This window comes from Culex pipiens, chromosome 3 (assembly GCF_016801865.2).
Source record: "Culex pipiens pallens isolate TS chromosome 3, TS_CPP_V2, whole genome shotgun sequence".
NCBI classification, from domain to species: domain Eukaryota; kingdom Metazoa; phylum Arthropoda; class Insecta; order Diptera; family Culicidae; genus Culex; species Culex pipiens.
In genome coordinates this window covers 45,913,173-45,938,893 of record NC_068939.1, presented here as the reverse complement: position 1 = coordinate 45,938,893, position 25,721 = coordinate 45,913,173, and the positions used below count along the sequence as shown (strand labels likewise).

At 42.0% G+C, this 25,721-nt stretch overlaps 2 protein-coding genes across 6 annotated transcripts; one reads left to right on the top strand and one right to left on the bottom strand.

Annotated features, from left to right (window-relative positions):
* Window positions 1-1,100: 1,100 nt before the first annotated feature.
* On the bottom strand, window positions 1,101-11,449 carry LOC120421536 (SRSF protein kinase 3-like). 4 transcript variants are annotated; one of them, XM_039584760.2, is made up of 3 exons: window positions 10,987-11,449; window positions 8,652-10,883; window positions 1,101-3,571 (listed from the first exon to the last, which is right to left on the bottom strand). In XM_039584760.2, the coding sequence occupies exon 2, from the start codon at window positions 10,754-10,756 to the stop codon at window positions 8,801-8,803; it is 1,956 nt and encodes a 651-aa protein (XP_039440694.1). In that variant the 5' UTR covers window positions 10,757-10,883; window positions 10,987-11,449; the 3' UTR covers window positions 1,101-3,571; window positions 8,652-8,800. The 4 variants fall into 4 exon arrangements, with proteins under 4 accessions (XP_039440694.1, XP_039440692.1, XP_039440693.1 ...); XM_039584758.2 differs by having other exon boundaries at window positions 11,217-11,449; XM_039584759.2 differs by having other exon boundaries at window positions 11,263-11,449.
* A 10,570-nt stretch (window positions 11,450-22,019) lies between these two features.
* LOC120421548 (DNA replication factor Cdt1) lies at window positions 22,020-24,941 on the top strand. Of its 2 annotated transcripts, XM_039584775.2 has the most exons (3): window positions 22,021-22,384; window positions 22,475-23,067; window positions 23,187-24,941. In XM_039584775.2, the coding sequence occupies exons 1-3, from the start codon at window positions 22,289-22,291 to the stop codon at window positions 24,544-24,546; spliced, it is 2,049 nt and encodes a 682-aa protein (XP_039440709.1). In that variant the 5' UTR covers window positions 22,021-22,288; the 3' UTR covers window positions 24,547-24,941. The 2 variants fall into 2 exon arrangements, with proteins under 2 accessions (XP_039440708.1, XP_039440709.1); XM_039584774.2 differs by having other exon boundaries at window positions 22,020-23,067.
* Window positions 24,942-25,721: the final 780 nt, after the last annotated feature.

The following is a 25,721-nucleotide window of genomic DNA, read 5'->3' as shown; positions in this document are numbered from 1 at the left end:
TGCGCGTATTCCCGATAAAGACACGCGGCATATCAGCCTCGAAACGACGCTCCGCAGTTTCGCCAAATGCTCGCTGTCAAATCCCATACTGCGCGAATTGTTTTTGTTGATTTTCTTCTTCGAATCGCCTGGCATTGTTGCCAGGTATATTTTTTAAATGCATCAACAGTGCATAAAATCGCTGGCAACAATGTCTACGGCACAGTCAGAAATGCCGCGCGGCTTGTACTTTTGAGAGAAACGTACAATACGTTCGACCGATAAATTTCTATCCGCAGATTGTGTTTACAACTTGTAAAAAAAACTCTCCCTCTCTCTCTCTCTCTCTCTCTCTCTCTCTCTCTCTCTCTCTCTCTCTCTCTCTCTCTCTCTCTCTCTCTCTCTCATTCTCTGAAAAAATACTATTGGCAAGCATAAAAAGAGAGCTCAATTAGGTTTTACACCGACTCGATTTTTAGGTTAGAAATTTGACAGTTCGGCTGCACTGTTTACATTTTTTGCACGTGTGTAAGTAAAAATGTGTGTGCGTGTGCGCTCGTGACGTCACGCTGTAAAACCTAATTAGACTAAACCGGAGTAAGAGAGAGTAACAGTTCTGTACGATTTTCCTCTCTCAAATTGAGTTTCGATCATGCAAGAGAAAGAGCGAGGGAGGCCATGAAAAAATCGAGGCACCTCTTTGAATGTATTAGTAAGACCGCCGTTCCTACCGGAAATCGCTTGAGTGAGTGCTCAGTGAAAACTCTTTCGATAGATTTTTTTCCATCGCTGGTTCGAAAACGAAGTCGAGTTCGGAGTCAAAAATTGTCAACAAAAATAAAAGAAAAACATCAAAATTTGTCAACCACGCCGTGTCAGCCAGTTCTGCCTCGTCAAAATTTGCAATATTCTAGCAATGATAGGAGAGTATAATGCAGCGTACGAGTATGTGTGCGTGTGTGTGGGTCTGTTGCTCAAATGTGTGTGTGTGTGATTTGCCTAATCCGAGAACGATTGATGAGTTTATGAATGTGTGTGTGTAGGTGATCCACTTCTAGTGTACATTTTTTATATGTTTTGGTATAATTTTGGATGCGTGAACGCGTTTCCCAAAGGTGATGTTTGTTGTGTCTGTATAATTTTTCTATGCACGAAAGTTATGTATAGTTTTTGTTTTAATGTTCCACTAATGCTGCATTCTCTTTTTTGCTTACTTTCTTTCAATTTTTCTGTTATTATCTTTTAAAAAGTGCCTGTATGTGCCATCAATTTCACACAATTTTATTTGTTTCTTTTTTCTCTATCAACAGTATTAGGATTACACAGACAGTTGTCCTGGTTTGCCGCCATAAGTTAAATTTATTTTATGTTTTACTTTTTTTATTTTTTGTTTTCCTTCCAGCTAACTATTCATAAGTTACTAAACGTTATTGTTACCTCTTTCTCTGGGTGATAATTTAATGACCACAAATGTCACGTGTTGTCTCAGATCGATTGGAACCGTTTGTTTCATTTCTATCTCTTCTGTAATCGTTTGACTTGAAATCCATCGGTTTGGAAGGACCAGGCCGGGGGTAAAGAAGACAAAGGAGCTAGACTCGATAGCAAGCAAAGTACAAAGTACACGGAAAACAAACATTTCAGCTTTCATGAAACTTTATTCATGATATCGTGAATATAAATATTCGTGAGCTGTGAAAACAAAGTCACGAAATCATGAACAAAATTCATGAAATCATGAATAATATTCATGCTATAGAGGAAAAAATCGTGACGTCAGAAATGAACTCAAATCACTCAAAGTTCATTTTGTGACTGACTTTAACATTTTGGCCTAGTTTGACAGCTACATTGTCCCCAATTTTTTTGTGGGAGAGAAAAGGAGGCGAATACTTTATGAAAATCATACCTGTCAAAATTCCTAGCCTCAAAATTTGGTCGCGAGTTGCTTTTCTCCTCTATCATGACTTTTTGACAAGAACTTCGTCCCAAGGTTATATTTTTGGTTCCCGGTGGAACCGGAATACCAAAATGATTTGAAGCAATGGAGTTTGAACCAAATTCGTACGACATAGGCCAAAACCTGGAATGGCCGATGCCCTCAGGGATGTTCCGATGGGGGGAATAATTCGAGTTTGCGCAATATGGGTATCAAACTTCATGCAATTTGATACTGAACATGAAAATTTACATTTCGAGAAAATTGGTCGAAAACCTGGAGTGGCCAGAACCCTCCGGGATGTTCCGACGGGGGGACATTTACCGAAACAATTCAAATTTGGGCAATATGGGTATCAGACTTCATGGGTTTTGATACTGGACATGAAAATTGTAATTTCTGGGTTGGCCAGTGCCCTCAGGGATGTTCCGACGAGGACACATTTACCGAATTATATGAGATTTGGGCAATATGGGTATCAAACTTCATGGATTTTGATACTGATTATGCAAACTGTTATTTCGATATAATTGGCAGTAGAGTGAACGGTCGCCAAAGGCTGTTCCAACGGGAGACATTCGCCGATCTTTACAAGTTGGGACAATTTCATGTTTACCATGGAAATTGATTGTTCGACGGAGTTGGTCACAATGCTGATTTTTATAGATTTTTGAAACCATGAAATCATGAATTATGCAATTTCACGAGTGATTCACGGTTCGAATATTCATATTTACGATTTATAGCTGAAATTGATATTTTCCGTGTAATTCAACGCTACAAACAGAAAAAAATACCCAAAGAATACGACGACGATAGAAAAGATGAAGATTGGTCGTTCGTTCTGCTCCCGGTTTTCCCCTCTTGACCCCGCTCGCCCCCTCCGATTGCTGCGCGTGACTGGAGTTGGTTCTGACATTTCCTGTCTGATTCCAGCACTTTTGCCACGTTCTTCCAGGACGAAGTAGCAGCACAGACAAGCAGACTGGAAAGCTTTTGGGCGGTGCAAAACTCAACCAGAATCGAAAAAGTTGTCAACTCTGCTTGTCTGTGAGCAAAATACCTCGTTTCCAGTAGTTTTTCCCCTTCACCACCTACCTCTCTCTCTCTCACACGGCTGCTGCACCGGATCTGGGTCGGTGTCCTTTTTTTTTTTGCTAGAAGGGACGTTTTCTCGAAACGGTCGGTTGGACGCAACGCTGTAACCGTTGCACAACCGTACTTAGTTCTATCATCTTTTTCGTTCAGTTGGTTCCGAATTTTACTTTTCTCGGTAGTGTCGATATAAAATATTTAAGGATTTCTTGTTTTATTTTTTCGAGTCTGGTTTAACCATCCTCATTCTCCTCTCTCTTTCTCTCACTGCTTTTATTATCGCATATCTCATAAAGTTGTGTTTGTTGTGAATGTGAGTCTGTGTGTGTGTGTGTTTGTTGTTTTTTTTATGTAATTCTTTTTGTCTAGTTGAAACAGCTCTGCCGCTCCCTCTCCTGGTTCTGGGTTTCTATGTTCAATGATTCAAGCAAGCAATTTTATTTTACAGTTCCGTTGGCTGATGCTGCTGCTCTCGGCGGCCGGTGTGAAATTTTGCTTGGCCGGCAACAAACTGCTGGCCACCGCCACAATCCGATCCGGTGTGCAATAATAGTTGTGCTGTGGACGGGGATAAAAATAGGGACAACAATCAATAAAGGTTGCAAAGGGGTGAAATAAGGGTTTAGAGAATCAAAGGGTTTAGGATCTGTCCCACTTTATTTGAAATCGATTGTAGTTCACATTTTTTACTAAAGCAAAAGTCCAGAAATGTGGAGGATAACAAAGGAAAGCATTGCGTGAGGGCATTCCATCAACCTCAAATATCTGATTATGTTTTATGCGCATTTTATGATTATTCTACTCGGTTACAAAAATAACAAGCAAAACACCTGTTTAGATGGTGACTCTTTTCACTAAGCTGTTTGCAGGTTTGTTATGTGTTTGTGTGTGCTTCCATTCCAGTACCCGCTGACCGGCGGCGAAGTTATGGGAAAGAATAATAGACTTTGTAAATGTATTAGGTGGATAACCCTTGTCTGGCACCGCCTAATCAAAGAAGCAAGCACAAAAAGGATCCTTGCTCTATATGTAGACTTCCAACCCTCAGGAAAAGCAGATATTAGCACAAACATTGTTCAACAATACGGATTGGATTGTCGTGTAGATAGCATTTTTGCTTACCAATCCAAAGGATGGGGGATCGAACACCCCCGGCATAATATAAATACTAAAATTACAACCTATGGTTTCAACTAGAGGTTGGCAAAAAAAGAGCGAGCCGCTCAAAGAGCCGGATCACTAAAAAGAGCGAACGAACCATGGCTCACAAAAAAAGAACCGCGGTTCTTTTTTAACACTCAAACGCTCGGGATGTCATTTGCTCCTATTTTTTTTCTTAAAAATCTCATAACTTTTGGTAGAATTGACCAAATTGGATGGTTCCGGTTGCAAAAGATCCAGATTTGTCTATATTTTGAACTGTCAGATGGGGGACAAATATGGTCCACTTTTACCGGAGAAATTCCGGATTCCGTTGGGGTACCTCGGTTCTCCTATTTGGGGTTTTGGTCAATAGAACTAAAACCATTGCACAGAACAATGCCGGAAATGATGCAAAACTTCAAGGCATCATTCTAATACACCATCCTGCATAGATACATGGCATGGCAAAGACCTTCGGGCACCGAAACAGGTTCCAACCGGAAACGGTTCAGTGAGCTGATGTCGATTGGTGCCCCGTAGGACTTAACCATGTCAGTTATATTTGCTGGATGATGTATAAGAATGATGCCTTGAAGTTTTGGATCATTTCCGGCAATGTTCTGTGAAATTGTTTTTGTTCTATTGACCAAAACCCCAAATAGAATGGCCGAGGTACCCCAACGGAATCCGGAATATCTCCGGTAAAGGTGGACCATATTTGTCCCCCATCTGACAGTTAAAAAATATTGACAAATCTGGATCTTTTGCAACCGGAAGCATCCAATTTAGTCTATTCTACCAAAAGTGATGAGATTTTTAAGAAAAAAAAAATAGGGATCAAATGACTCCGAGCGTTTGAGTGTTAAACTCCGGTCTTTTGAAAGAACCGTTCCAAGATAGAATGATTTTTAAACTTGTTATAAATATAATTTATCGAATTTCGAACAAATTGCATCACAAAATTTGTTTTCAGAATTGAAAATGCAATTCTCAATTGCCTATAAAAATTAATCCCAAAATAGCATTGCTGCCAAACACCACTTTAAAGTTTTCAAACTTATTTTCAGTTTCCTACTTTTCTTTGAAATTCCAAAAGTAAATGATGTTCTAAACAAAATGAAAAAGCTTTTCTTTATATAACTGATCGTACATTCTTTAATATTATTGGAATTTGGAATTTAACAAAAATTGAAATCATTTTGAAACGAGTTCTAACAGGTATGCTAAATATAGTACTCAACGCAGAAAAATGCATTTCAAAGTGTTTTCAGTTTATTGTACTTTTATTTCCCTTTATTTTTTTAAGTTTCTTGAAAAAAAAAAGTTTTTTCCATAAAGTTTGGTGTCGTTTGATATCAATATTGCAAATTGTGTTTAAAAAACTGTGCTTCGTTAAAAATTTCAGTAATTTAACTCAAAACTAATCTAATCAAATCAAGTTAAACATTCACAAATTTTCACGTTGTTTAACACCCTATTACAAATAAATAAAGGTCAGGTTAGTAGATGTCTTGTAAAAAAAAGGAACTCAAAAAAATATGACATTTTTTTATCAAAATTCCAATTGCATCATTGATTCGTCCAAACCACCATATCACACCCTAATGTCCAAACAAAAATAGTACCTACGTAAACATTCAAAAATGTGAATCTAGGGAAGCGATCCTCTGATTAATAAAAACACTACTTTTTAAAACTCTGTATCATTTTCAAAAAGATTTTTCAAGGTTAGGTAGCTCCTTACAGCTGGCCGCGCAAAAAGGGTCAGTTTTGGGCGCTAATAACTTCGCGGGAAAAAATCATAAAAATATGGTGTCTTCGGGAAAGTTGTTCTTAATTAAATGAAGGTTCTACATTTGAGAAATGGTAAGAATCGGATAATTATGGCGCCTTCCACAGGTAAAAAAGTAAAACAGTTGCTTTTCTCCATACATTTTGACGATTTTTCCCATACAAACTTTAAGCGATTGGAGGGAGGGGTTCCCGTGGTCAGAATGAGCTCAAATTTGGAATTTAGCCTAGTGATGGGTCAATCTTTGATTTCAGGGGGTAGCCCCAAAAAAGTCCGGATTTGGACCACCCTAATATTTATACTTTGAAACTTACTATATTCTCAAAAAAGAGCAGTTCCAGCTCAAATCACGAAATTTTCTGATACTTCTGTACCCGACCCTCTCCAATTTCAAAGAATCTTTGTAGACATGTTATCCTAGGCCTATATAAGCCATTTTAGTGTACATGGAGCCAATTGTACTCGAAAATAACATTTGAGAAGGGCGTAAGTTATTAAAATATTTTTTGTATTTTGTAATTTAAAAATTACTGGATCACGAAGGCGGTCAAAGACAAACTTGTAGGAAATCGGACGAGCTTTCTAAAAAAAAAACACTGAAATAAAAATTCACGCTACTTATATGAGATTTTTTGATTTTTATGTTTAAAAGTTAAATTTGAAAGTGATGTCACGATTTTTTTTTCGTTCAAAATTTTCGAGGAAATAGCCTAAGATGTTACAAAAAGGCTCACAAACAATGTAGGATGGTATGTTCCTCCTAAAAAATTATAAAAATCATTTACTAAAACTTTTTTTTTAAAGTGGTCTAAACGTCAATTTTTTTTAAAACCAATAGTGGGAATTGATTCCCCAGACAATTTTACATATAAGTCTCCATATTGACCATTGTCCTATGTCCAATCCTTGTAAAGATACACTGCCCATGATCGAATAAATGTCCCATATGCATTTTCATCACTTTTGAGCTAATGATGCAGTTTGGTTCAAAATCGGGTGCTCTTTCTAAAGAGCCTATAACATCCAGTACTTTGTTCTAGAAATCGGGAGGAAATCCAGTTTTTTCGTGAAAACTTAACACGTAGCCTTATGTGTGGGACAAACTTCGAGTGCGTTTTTCTCAGTTTGCTGTTTTTGCATATGGGACATTTATGCGAACATGGGCAGTACAGCGGTTTTAAAAATGAAAATGTTGAATAAATAGGTTTTTTGGTGGTTTGCTTCGGTTTTAAAAATAAAAATGTTGAAAAAATAGGTTTTTTGGTGGTTTTTGATGTAAGCTAATTTACTATTCAGGTTACTACCATCCGCTGAACCACATTGAAACAAATATCATGTTTTCAGTTACGAGCAATATAACTAAGCTTAATTCTGTAAGCCCATGCATCAAATTGAAATGCTGTCAAAGGCAAACTTATTGGAAATTGGACGAGCTTTCCGGTAAAAATACTTTCGAGACTGAAAAATCAAGTCTGTCATTTAGAAATTGCCAAAAAACACCAAAACCCCTATTTTTTCAACATTTTTATTTTTAAAACCGCTGTATCTTCACAAGGATTGGACATAGGACAATGGTCAATATGCAGACTTTCATGTAAAATTGTCTGGGGAATCGATTCCCAACGTTAGTTTAAAAAAAAATTGAAGTTTAGATCATTTTTCAAAAAAACAGTTTTAGTAAATAAATTTTGTGTTTTTTTAGGAGAGACATACCATCCTACATTTGTCGTGTGTCTTTTTGTAACATCTTAGGCTATTTCCTAAAAAAAATTGTACGAATCAAAAAAACTCACAGAAGTGGTGTGTATTTTTATTTCAGTGTATTGCCTGTCCTATTTCCTAAAAGTTTGTCTTTGACCACTTTTTGATACGATGCAAGGCTTCGAGATACAGTCATTTTTAAATTACAAAATAAAAAATATTTAAATTACTTACGCCCTTCTCAAATGTTATTTTCGAGTGAAACTGGCTCCATATACACAAAAATGGCTTATATATGCCTAGGATAACATGTTTAAAAAGTTCATTGAAATCAGAGCGGGTCGGGTACAAAAGTACCAGAAAAATTCCCGATTTGAGCTGGAATTTCTTATTGATAATCATATTTAGCATGTTTGGGCTTGTTTAAAAATGTTTTGAATTTTTATAAAATTCCGATGTAAAGCACCGCAAAAAAAATGTTGAAAACATGACTCGTAATTTCAATGTTTAGACCACCCGAGCTGTAATGCTACAGAAAGTACTGTCCCGAAGGACGATGCTATGGAAGGTTCTTTTCAGCTGCACTATCTCCCCTATCACGATAATATTTTAACTCTAACACAATTGATTTCAACATGAACAATAACTTACAAAACCCGTTTCAATTATGTTCAAGGTCAATCATCCCACTTCGCCAATGCTAGCTATCAAACGTAAACAAAGCCCCTCCCCTCAACCAGGTCAAGGTAGATCTGGAAGCAAGTCACTGTCATGGCATTAGAAACCGAAACAGCAGCCCCAACACAAAAGTTAACCCTTCAACCATTCAAGAAACGCATTGCTTTGTTTGCCCATCACAACACATCACATAACAACAACAACAACAACGCAATTAAACGCCTTTACCCCCTTTGAATCTCTCTCTCTATTCTCTAAACGTTTTCTGCTCGACCTACCCAACAGTAGCAAAAGCACAAATTCAGTCATCCGAAGCAAACTTACAATTTTTCCTACTGTATCTGCGCTGCGCTGCTTCCGGGCTAGTCCTCGCTTCTTCCGCTGTCACTGGCCTCTGTTTCCACACAATTTGGTCTGTTCCTCTTTCCCCACAGTCCCGCGCACACACCCACCCATCACACCATCACACTTGCTTAATGCTTCAACCACGAGTGCTTCAAACACTCGGACGCGGTGGCGCGACCCTTCGGGTCGTAATCCAGCATCGGCGTCAGGAAGTCGGCGAACTCGATCGCGTCCTCCAGCGGCCACTCGTACTTTTCCCGCAGCACGTCGACGAGGCCCCACGGCTTGAGGCCGGAGATGTTGCGCAGTTCGCCCTTGGAGTTGAACGCGTGGTTGGACATCCGGCCGGACAGGGCGATCCGCTTGGGGATCGGTCCGAGCAGTTCGATGATGTGTGCGATGTGGTCATCGTCCCGGCAGTAGTTGTCGCCCGAGTGCGGCTCGAACAGGTAGTCGCCGGTGGCCAGCTCGAAGGCCATACAGGCGGTGCTCCAGATGTCGGCGGACGTGTTGTAGCCGGAGCCGATGATGACCTCGAGGGAGCGGTACTGGCGCGTTTGGATGTCCTCGGTGAAGTGTTTGTCCACCCAGCAGGCGTTGCCGAGATCGGCGATCTTGACCTCGACGTCGGAGCAGATCTCGAAGGCGGGGTCCTTGCGCTCCTTGACGTGGGACAGAATCTTCCGCATGGACTCGCTGATGTCGAGGGTGGTTTTGGAGGCGGTGGAGGACGCGGAAGCTGTGGTGGCAGGGTTGGGGGAATCTGCGGATGATGCCTTTTCGCCGCCGCCGAGGACGTCGTCACTGTTGTTGTTGGAAGTGGACGCGTCCGGGCTGGTCAGGGCCGACGAGTTGCTGGAAGGCTTCTGGGGCGGCGCTGCGGATTCGTCCTCGTCGGAGGAACCGCTACCGGAGCGGTCACCGTTCAGCAGCAGGCGCGGGGATTCCGCGTTCGCTGCGGTGTGGTCCTGGTCCATTTTGGGATCTTGGCAGTCGCCGTTTTCCAGCTGAGGGCCAAACTCCAGCTGCTGGATGTGCTCCATCTGCTGCCGGATCAACTCCGTTTGCATTTTCGCCTTTTTCTTGAGCTTTTTCTTCTTGGTTTTGCTCATGTTTTGGCTCAGCGGTTGCTCCTGGAACTGCGGGGGCGCGGCGGAGATTAACGAGTACGGCAGCCGACAGCCCATCGTGTGCATTTCCGTTGCCTCGCAGGCCAACTTGCGGATGTAGCTCTCGTCCACGCACAGCAGCACATTCTCCGGCTTGATGTCCGTGTGGATGACCTTGCACTTGCCGTGCAGGTAATCGAGACCCTCCAACACCTGCCGGATGATGGACTTGACGTTCACCAGCGGAATTCCCCGATAGTTGCTCTTCAGGATCAACTTCAGCAAATTGTGCCCCAGCACTTCAAACACCATACAGATGTGCGTCCCGTTGACGCCCGTTATCCGGAAGTCGTTCAGCAGCTGCACCGTCTTGTTACGCTTCGGATCGGCCGGATCGGCGTTCCGAATCGACTTCAAAATCTGAATCTCGTCCTTGGCCGTATCGGTAAAGTGCTGCGCCGACTTGACAATCTTCAGCGCCACGTACCGCTTCTCCTCCAGGTCCCAACTAAGCCACACCGTCGAAAAGTGACCCCACCCGAGCTTCCGGATGACGTGATACCGCTGCAGGAACAAATCGCCCAACTTTACCGGATGATAACCCCCGCGGCAGTAATCCTCCCGCGCCTCCTGCTCACCCTCCCGCTCGTCATCATCACTGTACCCCGCACCGTCCTCGTCCAACAACCGGTCGTCCCGGTCCTCGATCGTCTCCGTCGAGCTCGAGTTCTTCTTGCTCAACCCGGACGAATACTGCTGCTGCTGATTGTCGTTCGCCACCACCGTTGTCGCCGTCGCCGCCGCCGCCGTAACCGAACTCATCTCATCATCCGGAGATTGCTGGCCACCACCACCTGCTGCTGCTGCCGCCGCGGCCGCTGCCTGTTGTTTGGCCTTCTTCTTCGCTGCCTTATGACGCTTCTTTTTCGCCTGGATCGTTAGTACATGCCGATTCGTGTCGGATTTTGTGTTCATCTTTTGCTGCTCACTATCGATTCTCACTTTTGCCTCTTCACCTCGTGTGGGGAACCAGCTCTCTTCTTCCAGCCTCTTCCTCTTTCCCGTAAAAACGGCACCGCGAATAAAAAAAGCACGGTGTCAACTAAAGAGAAAACAAAAAAAAAGAAAAACGCACTAAGTTCGCGAACCCCCCAGCCTGCGGCAATCCGTAACGCGGACACACTCGCGGTCACTTCCGGCCGTACCGATTTCCCTGACCCAACCGCAAACCACGAACACACACGCGAGAAGCAAAAACGTCCGGAATTTTCCTCCTGGTGCTGCGCTGCGAAATCGCACAAAATGCCACCAAAAACAACAACTGACAGCAAGTCGCTCCTTTTTTTGACAGCGGCGAAAATCGTCTCTCCCTCACTCTCCTCCCCCTTTCTCACTCACACCGAACTGTCTAAAAAGGTGAAAATTGGTTCCCTACTTTTTTTTGGGGCTAGCAAATTTTCCTCCAACGGGATTTTACGCACAATTCCACACGAACTTCCGTCTGCAGCCGAACGCGCGCGCACCTGTGGCCGATGGCACCGGTTCTGGACGCACCGGAAAAACCCTCGAAACGGAACAACGAAAAAACTTAAACAAGAACCGAGTGAAAAATGAGCCGTCGGACCACGCTCTCGCTGCTTTGCTGGGCTGCTGCTGCGGTTTGCTTCGATCCCGCGAGAGCGACGGTGATGTACGAAAGGTTCGGCTGAAATAGCAAGGTTGCTGTACCACGGCCAGGTTGGTTTTTGTGTGTTTGTGTTGGTGACGGTGACACGGAAAAATAATATTTTTTCAGTTCAACTTTTTTTTTGCAATGATTTTTGACCTTAAAATATATAAGGCTCGATTTAAGGCTTAAGCCATGTTCTATCCAAAACCAATCAAAAGTATCCACTATATTTGCAGTATAACAAATATCAATGAATTCAACAACTTAAAATATCCATTCAAAATTTTTAAAACAAACAAAAAACTAACTCTTCAAAAATTAAAAAAATTACAAAAAAACAACATTAAAAGCATAAAATTACATAAATTATTGACCCTTGCATAAGGCTTTCTAGTCAGAAAATTACCAACACATTCAAAGTATGTTTACATGACAGCTGGACGTTTGTTTGCATCAGGTTTCCTATCTCTTTCTAGCAAAAGTTTTTTGTCGGGCGACTTTTAGCTGGTTTTTTTGACTCACCGCCCGATATGTCAGCCAACATACTTCGCAGGGCTGTGACAGCTCGAGCTCGATCATTGTTTTCATCAGGACACTGTGAGGGGCAGTTCGTCATTTTTGGATTAAATTATATTTTTTTCACTGGGCCTAGAAAGCCTTATTGTAACATGGATTTTGACCGCACTTTTCTCTCGCACTTTTGACAACAAGAATTCGAAAAACTAGGCAACCAACTGTTGTTTATTTACATTTCCAGTCAAATTTTTCATTAAACTGAACTTGACAGCTGGAAAACAAGCAAGTTACCTCGGCTCGCATTGATTTTTTTTTTTTCAGTTTTCCAAGTCAGTTTGACAAGTCGCAATATAGTGCGATCTATAGCAATATTTTAGAGCGATTTCCAAGTTTGTGGGAATTGGGTACTAAAGCCCTATGCAAATTTTTATGTACAACGGTAAAAAACACGATTAAAAACCATTTCCGATCACTTTTTTTTTCATTTTAATGCAAACAAAAATTTGACAAGTCAACATTTTTTCGATGGATCAACTATGGTCCCCTTGGAACGAGCTGTCAAGTAGGAGCTTTTCTGTCAAAAAGGACCGCGAGGTTAATTTTTCAAAATTGATTTAAAAATCCATTTTAAACTCTTTGTGGGCGTACAAAGGGTCATTGTACTCAGAAAAAATAGCTTTATCGCTGTAAACAATAATATCAGCAATCTAAGCTTAATTTTAGGACCCAATTGCTTGGGGAATTGCGCAATAAAACATCTAGAATTTTTAAACAAAACAAAAACTACAAAATTCGAAAATTGAAAAACTGAAAAGTTTGTAAATTCAAAAGTCTATAAATGCAAAAAAAAATATTCAAAATTCAAAACCTTAGAAAATGTTAAGAAAATCAATATTATGTTAAACACAAAAATTCCAATATCTAAAAAATATAAAAATCCTTATTTAAGCCATCAAAAAACAAATTCTTAAATTCTAAGGTTTCGAAAAATACAGTTATTTTTTTTTGAGTTTTAAACATTCTTAAGTTCAGAACAATTATTTTTTTTTAAATTAATATTTTTAACATAATTTTAAAAATTACAAGAATGAAAAAATCCAAAAAAGCGTTAATTTCAAAAGTCAGCAATTCTCTAAGATTTCGGTCCTGAAAACTTTTCTTAGTTTCCAGAATGGGCAAAAATCAATACTGATTTTTTAAAAAAAATCGATATATTGGTCGCAAAAAATTTTCAACTTCAATTTTCGATGTTAAATCAAATTTGCAATCAAAAAGTACTTTAGTGAAATTTGATAAAGTGCACCATTTAAAGGCCATTTTTAGGTAACTTTTTTGAAAATAGTCGCAGTTTTTCATTTTTTTAAATAAGTGCCCACTTTTGCCCACTCTTGAAAATTTTGTTTTAAAAAAGCTAAGAAAATTTTGTATATTTCGCATTTTTTAACTTTGTTGATACGACGATTCTATGACAATTTCCGGAATTCCATTTCCCGGAATGGACGTTTTCCGGAATGGACGTTATCCGGAATGGACGTTTTCCGGAATGGACGTTATCCGGAATGGACATTATCCGGAATGGACGTTATCCGGAATGAAATTTCCCGGAATGGACGTTTCCCGGAATGGACATTTCCCGGAAAATTAGTTTTTTTATATTACCTGATATGAGAATAAATGGAATCTTGCCTACTCGCTTACTTGTGGTTAAGAATTATTAAGTTTGTACACCGTTGGTTTGACCTAGTCACATTGAAGGAACTCGATATTTTGACAACAATATGAATGATTAATACATGAATGATAAAAAGAAAGTGAAATGTTCGGACACTAACAATAGATGCTAGCGTTGACTATTGAAACAATACTTTATCCACCACCACGAGATGTAACAATGTAGATCGGTAGATATTAGACAAACACTAGATGTTTTTAACATTCTTTCAATGTGTTGTTATGTAAGAATTTTTCCTTCTTTTGTTAGTCAGTTGACTTTTGTGAATAAATTCTACCAATTTTTAGTTGGTATTCAATGAAGGGCAAACCACAAGAAAATAACAATCTTTTCAGAAATTCAATGCATAATGTGTACTTTTTTGAGGAGTTCGGGAACCGTGGTGTAGGGGCAATCGAAGTTGCCTCTCACCCAGTCGGCCTGGGTTCGATTCTAGACGGTCCCGGTGGTGGCATTTTTCGAGACGAGATTTGGCTGATCATGCCTTCCGTCGGACGGGAAGTAAATGTTTGCCCCGGTCTAACCTAGAGGTTAGATCGATAGCTCAGTCCAGGTGTAAGAGTCGTCTCTCTAGATCCTGTCTCGGTTTAGTCGCTGGTAGGCAGTTGAACTCACAATCCAAATGTCATCAGTTCGAATCCCGGGGTGGATGGAAGCTCAGGTGTAAAACGAGGTTTGCAATTGCCTCAACAATCTAGCCTTCGGACACCTAGTTTCGAGTAGAAATCTCGCAATCGAGATCGCCAAGGCAATGCTGTAGAGCGAACAATTTATTTTATTTTTATTTACTATAAAGCAGAATGTTTATTTTCAAAGAAGGAAAAACCTCTAGAAAATGAAAAGCTTTTCAGAAAATCAATGTATAACGTGTATATTCTTGAGGTTTTCCCTTCTTTAAAAATACACGATCTTTAATCGATGTGATGGAATTTCGCGTAAGAGATTTCCCTTCATGTGTTAATCAGTTAACTATTGTGACTAAATTCTACCAAATTTTACTATAAAGCAGGATGATTATTTTCAAAGGGAAACCTCAAGAAAATAAATAGCTTGAGTGTATTTTTAAAGAATGAAAATCCTCAAGGAAGTACACATTATACATTGATTTTCTGAAAAGCTGTTTATTTTCTAGAGGTTTTCCCTTCTTTGAAAATAAAAATTCTGCTTTATAATAAAATTTGGTAGAATTTAGTCACAAAAGTCAACTGATTAACACAAGAAGGGAAATCTCTTACACAAAATTCCATCACATCGATTAAAGATCGTGTATTTTTAAAGAAGGGAAAAACTCACGAAAATACACATTATACATTGATTTTCTGAAAGCTTTTTTTTCTAGAGAATTTCCCTTCTTGAAAAAAAAAACATTCTTCTTTATAGTGCAGAGTTCCTTAACGAAAAACTAGTTGAAATTTTGTAGAATTAACAAAAGAAGGGAAAATTCTTACATAAAATCCCATTATTTCGATGCAAGATAGTGTATTTTTAAAGAAGGGAAAATCTCAAGAAAAAAAAAGCTATTCAGAAGATCAAAGTATAATGTGTATTTTTTGAGGTTATCCCTTCTTTAAAAATACACGATCTTTAATCGATGTGATGGAATTTCGTGTAACAGATTTCCCTTCTTGTGTTAATCAGTTGACTTTTGAGACTAAATTCTACCAAATTTTATTATAAAGCCGAATGATTATTTTCAAAGAAGGGAAAACCTCTAGAAAATAAAAAACTTTTCAGAAAATCAATGTATAATGCGTGCTTCTTTGAGGTTTTTCATTCTTTAAAAATACACTCAAGCTATTTATTTTCTTGACAGGACACATTACACATTGATTTTCTGAAAAGCTTTTTATTTTCTTGGGGTTTTCCCTTCTTTGAAAATAATCATTCTGCTTTATAGTAAAATTTGGTAGAATTCAGTCACATAAGTCAAATGATTAACAAAAGAAGGGAAAATTCTACAAACAAACTAAATAATTCTTATCAGGTAATAAAAAAAAAACTAATTTTAGGGAAATGTCCATTCCGGGAAACGTCCATTCCGGGAAATTTCATTCCGGAAAACGTCCATTCCGGATAATGTCCATTCCGGATAACGTCCATTCCGGAAAATGTCCATTCCGGATAATGTCCATTCCGGAAAACGTCCATTCCGGGAAATGGAATTCCGGAATTTGTCATAGAATCGATACGACCATTAGTTGCTGATATATTGCCATGCAAAGATTTAAAAACAGTAAAATTGACGCACCATTTTCTAATGTCGATATCTGTATGTATGTATGTATGTATGATCCCCATACCCGCAGGCAACTTGGTCCCGAAACACATGTGAGCGCTAGGTGAACAATTCAATCATCTTTTACTCCGTAATCTGTACACCCACATGCATAAGTTTTTTTGCACGAATTTTAATGCTACAAATCGACGGTAACATTTCAAAAGGCATCATGTACATTTTGACACTTACTGGGTTATTGCATATTCTGAAAGTACTCCTAATAAGCTACCTCTCCACCAAAAATGAGCAAAAGTAACTTCAGTAAAGTCTGTTTAATCATGATTTTAAATAAAGTAACATAAACAAAATCTCTGCCATCAGCAGTCCCTGTTTATATAGCCCTGTCAACCTGTCAAACAAAAGACTACATGAACCTCGTGACGAAAAAAAAGCATCATAAAAAAAGCGCCATGTACATTCGGCGGAGAAAAACGAATCATAACAAAGCGTCCCCCTTAATGACAACAGGGTGTTATAGACGTTGGTGATTTCAAAAGAAGTTATGTTTGTTTTTCTCAAATAAAATTACGGAAATAATGTTTTATTGAGTTTGGATGATCAAGTATCAATAAAAGCAACGTTTTTCATCGTTTGTTATCTTTAGAACATCTTATTTTGCTTTTAATTATAATGGGAATTGAAAATGGATGCTCAACATTCAAATGCGTTTTTCGCAAAACGCACGGTTTGTACATGATGCTTTTTTAAATGTTGGCGTCGAAATACCGGCGCATAGATCAAAATTGTTACCCTCTTCCCTCCCCAAGCGCCAGAAATTTGTAGCGGGTGTAGGGACACTTCGCATAGACGCCCTTGCTCCCATCACGTCACTGAGGGTATGGAGCGACGAGAAATTAATAAACATGCCCCCTCAGTCGAACCTTCATTAGAGAAGCAGGCAATCCACAACTCACAGCGAACGACCAAAGGAAAACACTCTACCGCGTATATAGTGAAATTGGCGTGGTTTGTCTTTAATGAGTTGTAATTTGTCAGAATAAATGAATGGGTTGCCTGTATTAAAAAGGAAAGCTCTCACCAAATGATGTAGCCTTGAGGTTTAATTCAACTTCAAATCTTGTTGAAACTCATAGCAGTGAAACTACTTTTGTAAACTTGCGTTCTTGAGTTGCTAAAATAGATAGAAAACAGCATCAAACAAAAAAGATTTTAAGAAAAATAACATTTTGTAAAGGAAATAAGTGACATTATTCTTTGATCGATTTCATTGGAAGAAGTCCAACAAAAACAACCACTTAAATTAATAAGATTGATCAATAATTTCATAAAATAAATTTTTAATAAGACTTTTTATCACGGCAAGGAGGTTATTGTCATAATGATACGGTTTAATTCCTGCCAGTTTATTTTTTTTTTTTAAATACTGGAACAAACTGATAAATACTCCTAACAAGTTTCAACGTGATAAAAAACAAGGTAGCCATGAAAAACAAATGCGCAATGTTAAACTGTTTTTTTTTTCATGATGTTTCTCATGGATCAGAATAAAAAAAAATAACATAGGTAAAAAGGAAAGTCCTCACCGGGAAAATGTTTTGCAGTCCAGAAAATCCTCAATCACCAATCAAACGGCTTAATCGTTTTCGTCGGAATCAGAATTATGCCAACCCTAACATCATTAGCATGTTTCCAAAGCAACTCCCAGATTCAGTGAACCACCAGTCAAATTAGGGCAAAATCACTTGGACTTTAGTAAATTTTCCTTCAAACCAGGATTACACCGAACAAACACTTAACTTCCCATCAACTCTCCCTCACTTTCACAGCAATTTCTTCGAAATTCGTCAAAAATTTGTTTCCGCGCAATCTCGCCAACAAACGGATCAAACGGAATCTATAAACCGATGTAACCCCCCCCCCCCCCCCCCATAACATAATGTAAACCCGATCGTGAAAATCACTAAAAATCCGAACCGAAAAATCACAAAAAGTGAAAATTTCTGACAAGGGAAAACAAAAAACGTGGAGCGCAAAATATATCCCATTTTCTAATGTCGATATCTCAGCCAATAATGGTCCGATTTTCAATGTTAAAATATGAAACATTCGTGAAATTTGCTGATTTTTTCGAAAAAAAATATTTTCATTTTTTAAATCAAGACTAACATTTTAAAAGGGCCAAACATTCAATATAACACCTTTTTTCAATTTTCCAAGGTTTCACATAAAAAATAAAATTTTGAATTATCACCCTATTCGACCAACTAAGAGCATCATTACCGGTGCGTTGCGGAAATTGTTGCTATTTTATTAACCCGTAACGCTTCTATTTTAGTTTAGTCACCCACTCGCACACCGGTCGTTGCCAAATTAGGTTGTCAATTTACTACCCGGCAACCTTACCGGTGGTTACTGAATTATTTTGTTTGGTGATTTTAATAAAAGTTTTCCCATATATTTGATCACGAAAATAAAATGTTAGAATGTCTACTTTGCGATTCCGACTGGCAGAACCGGTTTTGGGCACTGTGGCCACCGGGAACCTGCTACAACCGAAAAAAGTCCTTTTTGAGGCCCCGACTTTGAGGACCTGTATCTCCGGAACGATAACACATAGCGGGTTGCTTCCAGTTGCATTTGACGGGTTATAACCTCAACTTTATGCTCCCGTAGAGATGATTTGTCAAAAGTGGACACCGGTTCCGTTAACCCGGAACATCCGAAAAACATGATTTTTACAGATTTTGTTATAAAATCAACACATTAGTACATTTTTTCAACCGGATTTTTTGTAAATTATTACATACGTACACTACATACTACCCCTGACTGTTTGGGATCGTTCCGGCCAACTGTGGCCAATCCGGAACCGGTTCCAGGGTACCACCAAAACGGTTCCAATAATGGTATCGCTAGAAACCCATCATGTTGCATATCAAACTTCATGAAATTGAAAATTATGACCATCTAAGGTCATGACGATATCCTCTGACTCAACCTGGTCACTCCGTAACCGGTTACCGGTGGCCAGTGGGGGACACTTCCGGAGAATTCAAGGAAACATATCACGCGACGTATCAAACATCATGAAATTAAAAATTATCAGCATCTAAGGTCATACCGATATCCTATGACCCAACTTGGTCACTCCGGAACCGGATACGGGTTGCCACTGGGGGACACTTCCGGAGGGTCTGTAAGTTAGGTAATTTTGGAAGGTTCAACTAAATTTATCTACTACAGAAAATTCAAACCGCCATCAATGAAATGGTTCCGGAATGGTAATCGGGCTCGGTTGTGTAGCTGCTAGTGTGATTGCTCTCACCCAGCCGGCCTGGGTTCGATCCCAGTCCCCGACCCCGTTCACATTTCTTAAGACGAGTAATGTGTCATCACACCTTCTATCGGATGGGGAAGTAGAACGTCGGTTCCAGCCTCAGTTGTTGTACGGTCATTTGATCATTCCAGATGTAGGAGTTTTCTCCCTGCTATAAGTACAAACAACACTCCAAACCAAGCCTCCTCCGGTGGAGTCCCTGGCGGCGGTTGGACTCCCAATCCAAAGGTCGTCAGTCCGAACCCTGGGATGGAAGGTTCCTTGGAAAATAAGAAGGATTTGGAGCTCTTCCCATTGAAACCTTTTAAATCTTAGGTTCGAGAAGAAACTTCAAACTTGGTTCTTTGCATATTCCACAAATTTCCTCCATTCCCAACCCATTTTCGGTTCCAATTAATCAGGATGGGACGGAGGACATCGCCATCAGCAATTGTCTCCCAGTGGCCAGGTTGGATTAAAAGACGTGGGCAAGCTTCCCATGCGCCAGTGCCAACGCACACAGCGGGTTTGGTTTTCTAGCTTCGGTACGAGCCTGATCCCATTGTGTGTTGGTATTTCGGTTCATCGTACCAGCGCACCACGACAATCTCGGCTCGTCGCCTCGGTTGTGTGTCTGGCACTCACCCGAGGCATGAACCCAGCGTGCCGTGGTACGCGCCGTGGTATTGAAACCGCTTTGTACCACCAGCGCGTACCACGGCACGTACCTCGGCTCGTGCCGAGTGAAGCACCTTGGTTCATACGTTGGGTTCATGCCTCGGGTGAGTGCCAGACACACAACCGAGGCGACGAGCCGAGATTGTCGTGGTGCGCTGGTACGTTGAACCAAAATACCCTCGGCTCGAGAGAGTCGGGTACGGGTGTAAACCGAACAAAGCAGGCGCAAAGCAAAACCGAGGTACAAGTGAACCGCGTGTACCGCACGGTGCAGGGAAGCTTGGACGTGGGCAAGACCTTTGGTGGTCATAATTTGCAATTTCATGAAGTTTGATATGTCACATGATATGCTTCCTTGCATACTCCGGAATTGTCTCCCAGTGGCCAGCGGCAACTGGTTCCAGCGTAACCAGGCTGGGTCACAGGATAGCGGCATGACCTTAGATGGTCATTATTTGCTATTGCATGAAGTTTGATATGTCGCATGATTTGCTTCCCTGCATACTCAGGAAGTGTCCCCCAGTGGCCACCGGTAACCGATTCCGGCGTGACCAGGTTGGGTCATAGGATATCGGCATGACCTCAGATGATCGTAATTTTCAATTTCATGAAGTTTGATAAGTCGCATGATATGCTTCCCTGCATACTCCGGAAGTGTCCCCCCGTGGCCACCGGTAACCGGTTCCGGCGTGAACAGGTTGGGTCAGAGGATAGCGGCATGACATTAGATGGTCATAATTTTCAATTGCATGAAGTTTGATACGTCGCATGGTAGGGTTCTTTGCATACTCCGGAAGTGTCCCCCACTGGCCACTGGTAACCGCTTCCGGTGTAACCAGGTTGGTCATTATTTTCAATTTCATGAAGTTTGATATGCAACATGATGGGTTTCTAGCGATACCATTATTGGAACCGTTTTGGTGGTACCCTGGAACCGGTTCCGGATTGGCCACAGTTGGCCGGAACGATCCCAAACAGTCAGGGGTAGTATGTTGTGTACGTATGTAATAATTTACAAAAAATCCGGTTGAAAAAAATTACTAATGTGTTGATTTTATAACAAAAGCTGTAAAAATCATGTTTTTCGGATGTTCCGGGTTAACGGAACCGGTGTCCGCTTTTGACAAATCATCTCTACGAGAGCTTAAAGTTGAGGTTATTACCCGTCAAATGCAACTGGAAGCAACCCGCTATGTGTTATAGTTCCGGAGATACAGGTCCTCAAAGTCGGGGCCACAAAAAGGATTTTTTTCGGTTGTAGCAGGTTCCCGGTGGCCACAGTGCCCAAAAACGGTTCTGCCAGTCGGAATCGCAAAGGAGACGTTCTAACCTTTCATTTGCGGCCAAGACATCCAAAATCGGTCAAGATTCCGAATTTTGGCAGCCAAAAACATTTCTGGGTCATAGAAATCTGGAACGATCTGGAATCTGGAAGCAAACTCGCGTTTCACGTCCAAGATGGCATTCGTCACAAATCTGCTCCGGTCGGAGCAAACTCTAACGTTGCGGCCAGTATCGGTCCCGACCGCCGTACCTCCAGATGTTTTCGTCGGCGTACGTACCCCACCTCTGCGGTCCTTCATTCTGCGCTGCGTGGCCGTTATTGTGTTCAACTCGCTGCGTGATTTGAAAACACGGAAGTGCCCTGTCAGGTGAATCCGCTGCGGCCGGTTCACAATAGCTGCTTATTCCACCTCATCCTGTTGGTTCCAAAAGCTGGGGCCACCGAAGTCACGCGCGGACAATTCAAACTGCATATTCCGTCGAACCAAGTAATATTTTTCCGCCGGAACACTTCAATCCGCAATCACCGACAAAACCCGAAAAAAATCAAGCCAAACTCTATCTAGTTTGTTTTGAACTTTGACAGTTCAAAGTTTTAGTTGCGTTGCTAGCGTGTTGCCAAATATGGTAACTCGCTCCCAACCGAGGCATTACGTTTTAGTTTAGCAACGCATTTGGCAACGACCGGTGTGGGAGCAAAGTTACTATCACGCGTTACAAAACCTTAAAACCTGCCTAATACTCACGCTGGTAAGGTTGCTCTAATACTAAACTGACAAGTTTTCAGCCGCACCTTTCTGTTACAAAACCTTGAGCTCTGCTGTCAAACCGTTGATCGATTTCTGTTGTTCCTCGAGTCGGTGCATCGCCAGTGGGATTTGGCGCGAATTTTCCCATAAGAAATTCGCTGTCAGCTGAAGAAAAGGCAAGATTCTCACTTCCAAGAGGACGATTCCCAAAGACGGCCAACAGGATCAAAGATAGGTGACGCCAAGCCAAAGTAACAGTTTAACGGTGAAAGTCTGTGGCGAAGGTTTGCAGGTTCTAGTTTGAAGAAGATTCCCGGGGTAAAAATGTCCCAACCGACGGTCGCCGCATATTTCAACACGCGAAAGCGTCCGGCAGCTGTTGGGAGCGATGCGGGTGTTGCCGCGGCCATCCGGTCCAAGGTACTGGTGCTGGAGCAGGACGGTGGTCGCGTGGAGGACGACGGCACGGGCCGAGTCGTTTTTGCCAATTATCAAAATTTTCTTTCCAAGAATGCCATCGCAGACGCCGGAAGGACGACGACGACGGAAAAGATGGCCGCAACGCCGGAGACACGACGGGTTACGCGGGCGACGCGGTCCATCAAGCGCATCGGAGCGGTGACGGTGGACGAGAAGACCCGGGAGATGCTGGAGCAGCCCAAGCTGGTTAAGTTCTTGAAGATGGGGATGCTTTCGCCGAAGAAGCGCCTGCAGGCCAGTCCGGCCAAGGCTAAGTCGGCCACCCCGACCAAGGCGGCGTCCCAGCCGGTGGCGTCGGCTAAAGTTGAATTCGGTGCAGCTAATAGTGCGGGGAATGTGGACCGGGGGATGAAAACACCGACGAAGGTGGCGCCGGTTCCGGTGGCCGGTCCCAGCGTGAGCGAAATGTCCATGGACCAGATCAAGGCGAAGCTTAGCCGCAGTGCGAGGCTGGCCGAGCTGAAGACCTCGCTGAACAAGCTGCAGAGTGGATTTGATAAGCTGGACCGGATGGAGAAGGTACGGCTGGAGGAGACCAGGAAGAAGCCGGTACCGCCGAGCCCGGGGACGGCAGCTAGGAATTTGAAGGAGTTCCAGACGCTGGAGGTGGAGGTGCCGGTGAGGTGAGTAATAGCTGATAATTGAGGGAGTCAGGCGAAACAGTCACAGTTGAGATAAGAATCTTACCTCTTCAGCAAACAACCCTTGTTAACTTTAACTCCACTTCTCTTCTCCCTTTCAGCCCACAAAAACCGTTCGCCTCGCCCACCAAGATGCTGCACCGCACCCCGACCAAGGCCAACCACAACTCGCTGATGTCCCCGCAGAAATCGGCCGTCACGCCGAAGCGCCTGGCCGCGTTGATGAGCCCCATCAAGTCGCCCTCGAAGGCTACCCCGGTGACGGCCAGCCCGACCAAGGTGCCGGCCTACCAGCGGTTCCAAACGCTGGCGGATTCGGGCCGTCCGGCGCTGCAGCTGCCGTACAAGTACCGCTGCCTGGGCGAGCTGTTCAAGTGCATTGACACCGTCTGCGCCATGTTCCACAACCGGAAGGAGCAGATCACGTTCCGGAAGCTGAAGCCGGCGGTGCAGCGGATGGCGCGGAAGAACTTTTACGAGAGCCATTTGGCGCAGATTAACACGCTGTTTCCGGATGCGTTTTTGCTGAGCCAGGAGATGACGAAGAACTACGGGTCGGCGGCGAAGCATGAGACGTACCAGTTGGTCATTAAGCCGAATGTGGAGGAGAAGGCGGTGAAGCCGATTGATGATGATTCGAATGTGATTAGGAATGCGCAGAACACGTCGATGAATCCGCAGATCTTGATCGAGCGTTGCCAGAAGTTCAACAGACTGCTGCTGGCCAAGGCCAAAGATGCCCACGAGAAGTTCTTGCTTGCACTGGATCCTCCGATGAGAATCGCTAAGGAAAAGCTGACCCGTTGGCATCCGGAGTTCGATCTGGAAAGCTGCCCGGATATCGCACAAACGCCACTTCCCCTACCTCCGAACGTGGAGCGATTCTCGTCGGCCAAGGACGTCCTCTCGACGGCGCGCAACCTGTTCAACTGCGGAACCGCCATGGAACGCGCCATGGACCGTCTGGAGGAGAAGAAACGCCAAGAATCAACCACAACCCCAGACGCCACCCCAACCCCAACCGAACCACCCACCAAGACTGACGACCCCGTCCAATCGGCCCTCAAAAACGTCCCCAAATCCCTCCTCGACAAGATCCGCGCCAAACAGGCCGCCAAAGCCTTGGACCAAATGACGCGACGACCCTCCCAGGAAAAGGAAGCCATCACGTACGGACGCCTGCCGGAAATCGCACGCCACCTGCGGAACGTCTTCGTGACCGAGCGCAAAAGTGTCCTCCCGCTCGAAAGCGCCCTCGCCAAAATCGAAAACAGCTACCGAGGAAAGCTCACCCTGCGAGACCTCGAGGAGCACCTGAAGATCATGGCCCAGCTGGTGCCGTTCTGGCTCACGCTGACCGAGGTCCGCAAGACGATGTACGCCAAAATTTCCAAAGACTGCGACCTCGGCAAGGTGGTCACGCTGCTCGAGAAGAAGGCCAACGAGACGCTCAGGTGTTGAGGAGGACGCACTTTTATTGCTGCTTTTTTATGAAACAATTTGACCATTTACAGTTTATATTTTCTTTTTTCATCTTTGCTGAATATTATTATACAATTTTCATTAATGAAGGCCAAGAAAGACACAAAATGCTGTACTTTTTGCGTTTACTATGAATCATTACCAGTTGATTGTTAGTTTTATAATTATCCAATTGCATATTTTACCATTGATAACACTTTTGGATTATTTGTGTTTGTGTGTGTTTTACTAGGTTAGTTAATTAGTTAATGCGCTTCATTATATGCAAATTGTTCTTATTTCTTTTGCACAACCCTTCATATTTTTATCTCTACTCTGTTTCTTTATACTTTTACACCACGAAAGCATCAATAAAAGGTTACATTTTGATAGGACGTTCTGACTTCTCAATTTATTTTATTTCGAAAATCAACCGTCCAACCGAAAAAAAATCGCCTCCCCCACTTCCAGGAATGCAACCCGGCTGAATCATCATCGCCCCTGTTTGTCAGTCCCTTTTCGTCATTTCCATGAACGCACAACCACTCACACACCTAAGGTGAAGCTTCCAGCGCGTTGCACAATTTCTGCGCACGACACGTGGGAAAATCCTTACACGAATAGCAAAAAAAAAACGAAGAAGCAGGCGGGGAAATCTTTGCTCGCTCCATTTTCTCTCACTTTGAAAGCTTATGCAAAAGAGAGCGTTTCCAAAGTCTCTGGAGCTTTCATTGATGAAGCGGTGCGAGGGGCAGGGGTCGTCAACTGGGGCTGCGGGTTTTGTTGATTGAACGTTTTTAAAAACTTTTTATTGCTGACTTCAAAGATTTTGCAACAATCGTGAAAGCTGTATTGCAAACTTTGCACCAAATCATAACTGCACACAAAATAAAATATTTGCACCCTGAAAATCATACCCCTTCTACCTTCTACGCTAATTGAACACCAGTTATTATTACAAATTTCTTAAATTAAATAAATGTATTTCTTTAAAAATTAAACTTTCTCGTGTGTATGTTGAAAAATGTAGATAGAGCATGATTTTCATTCATCGGAAAAACAACTATCAAATAAAATTGTAAAAAAATTGAGGATTTTTTTTAAATGTTGAAAAAAAACATGTTTATAGAACTTGTCTATATGAAAAATTCGCATAAAATGTGAAGAAGCATGGA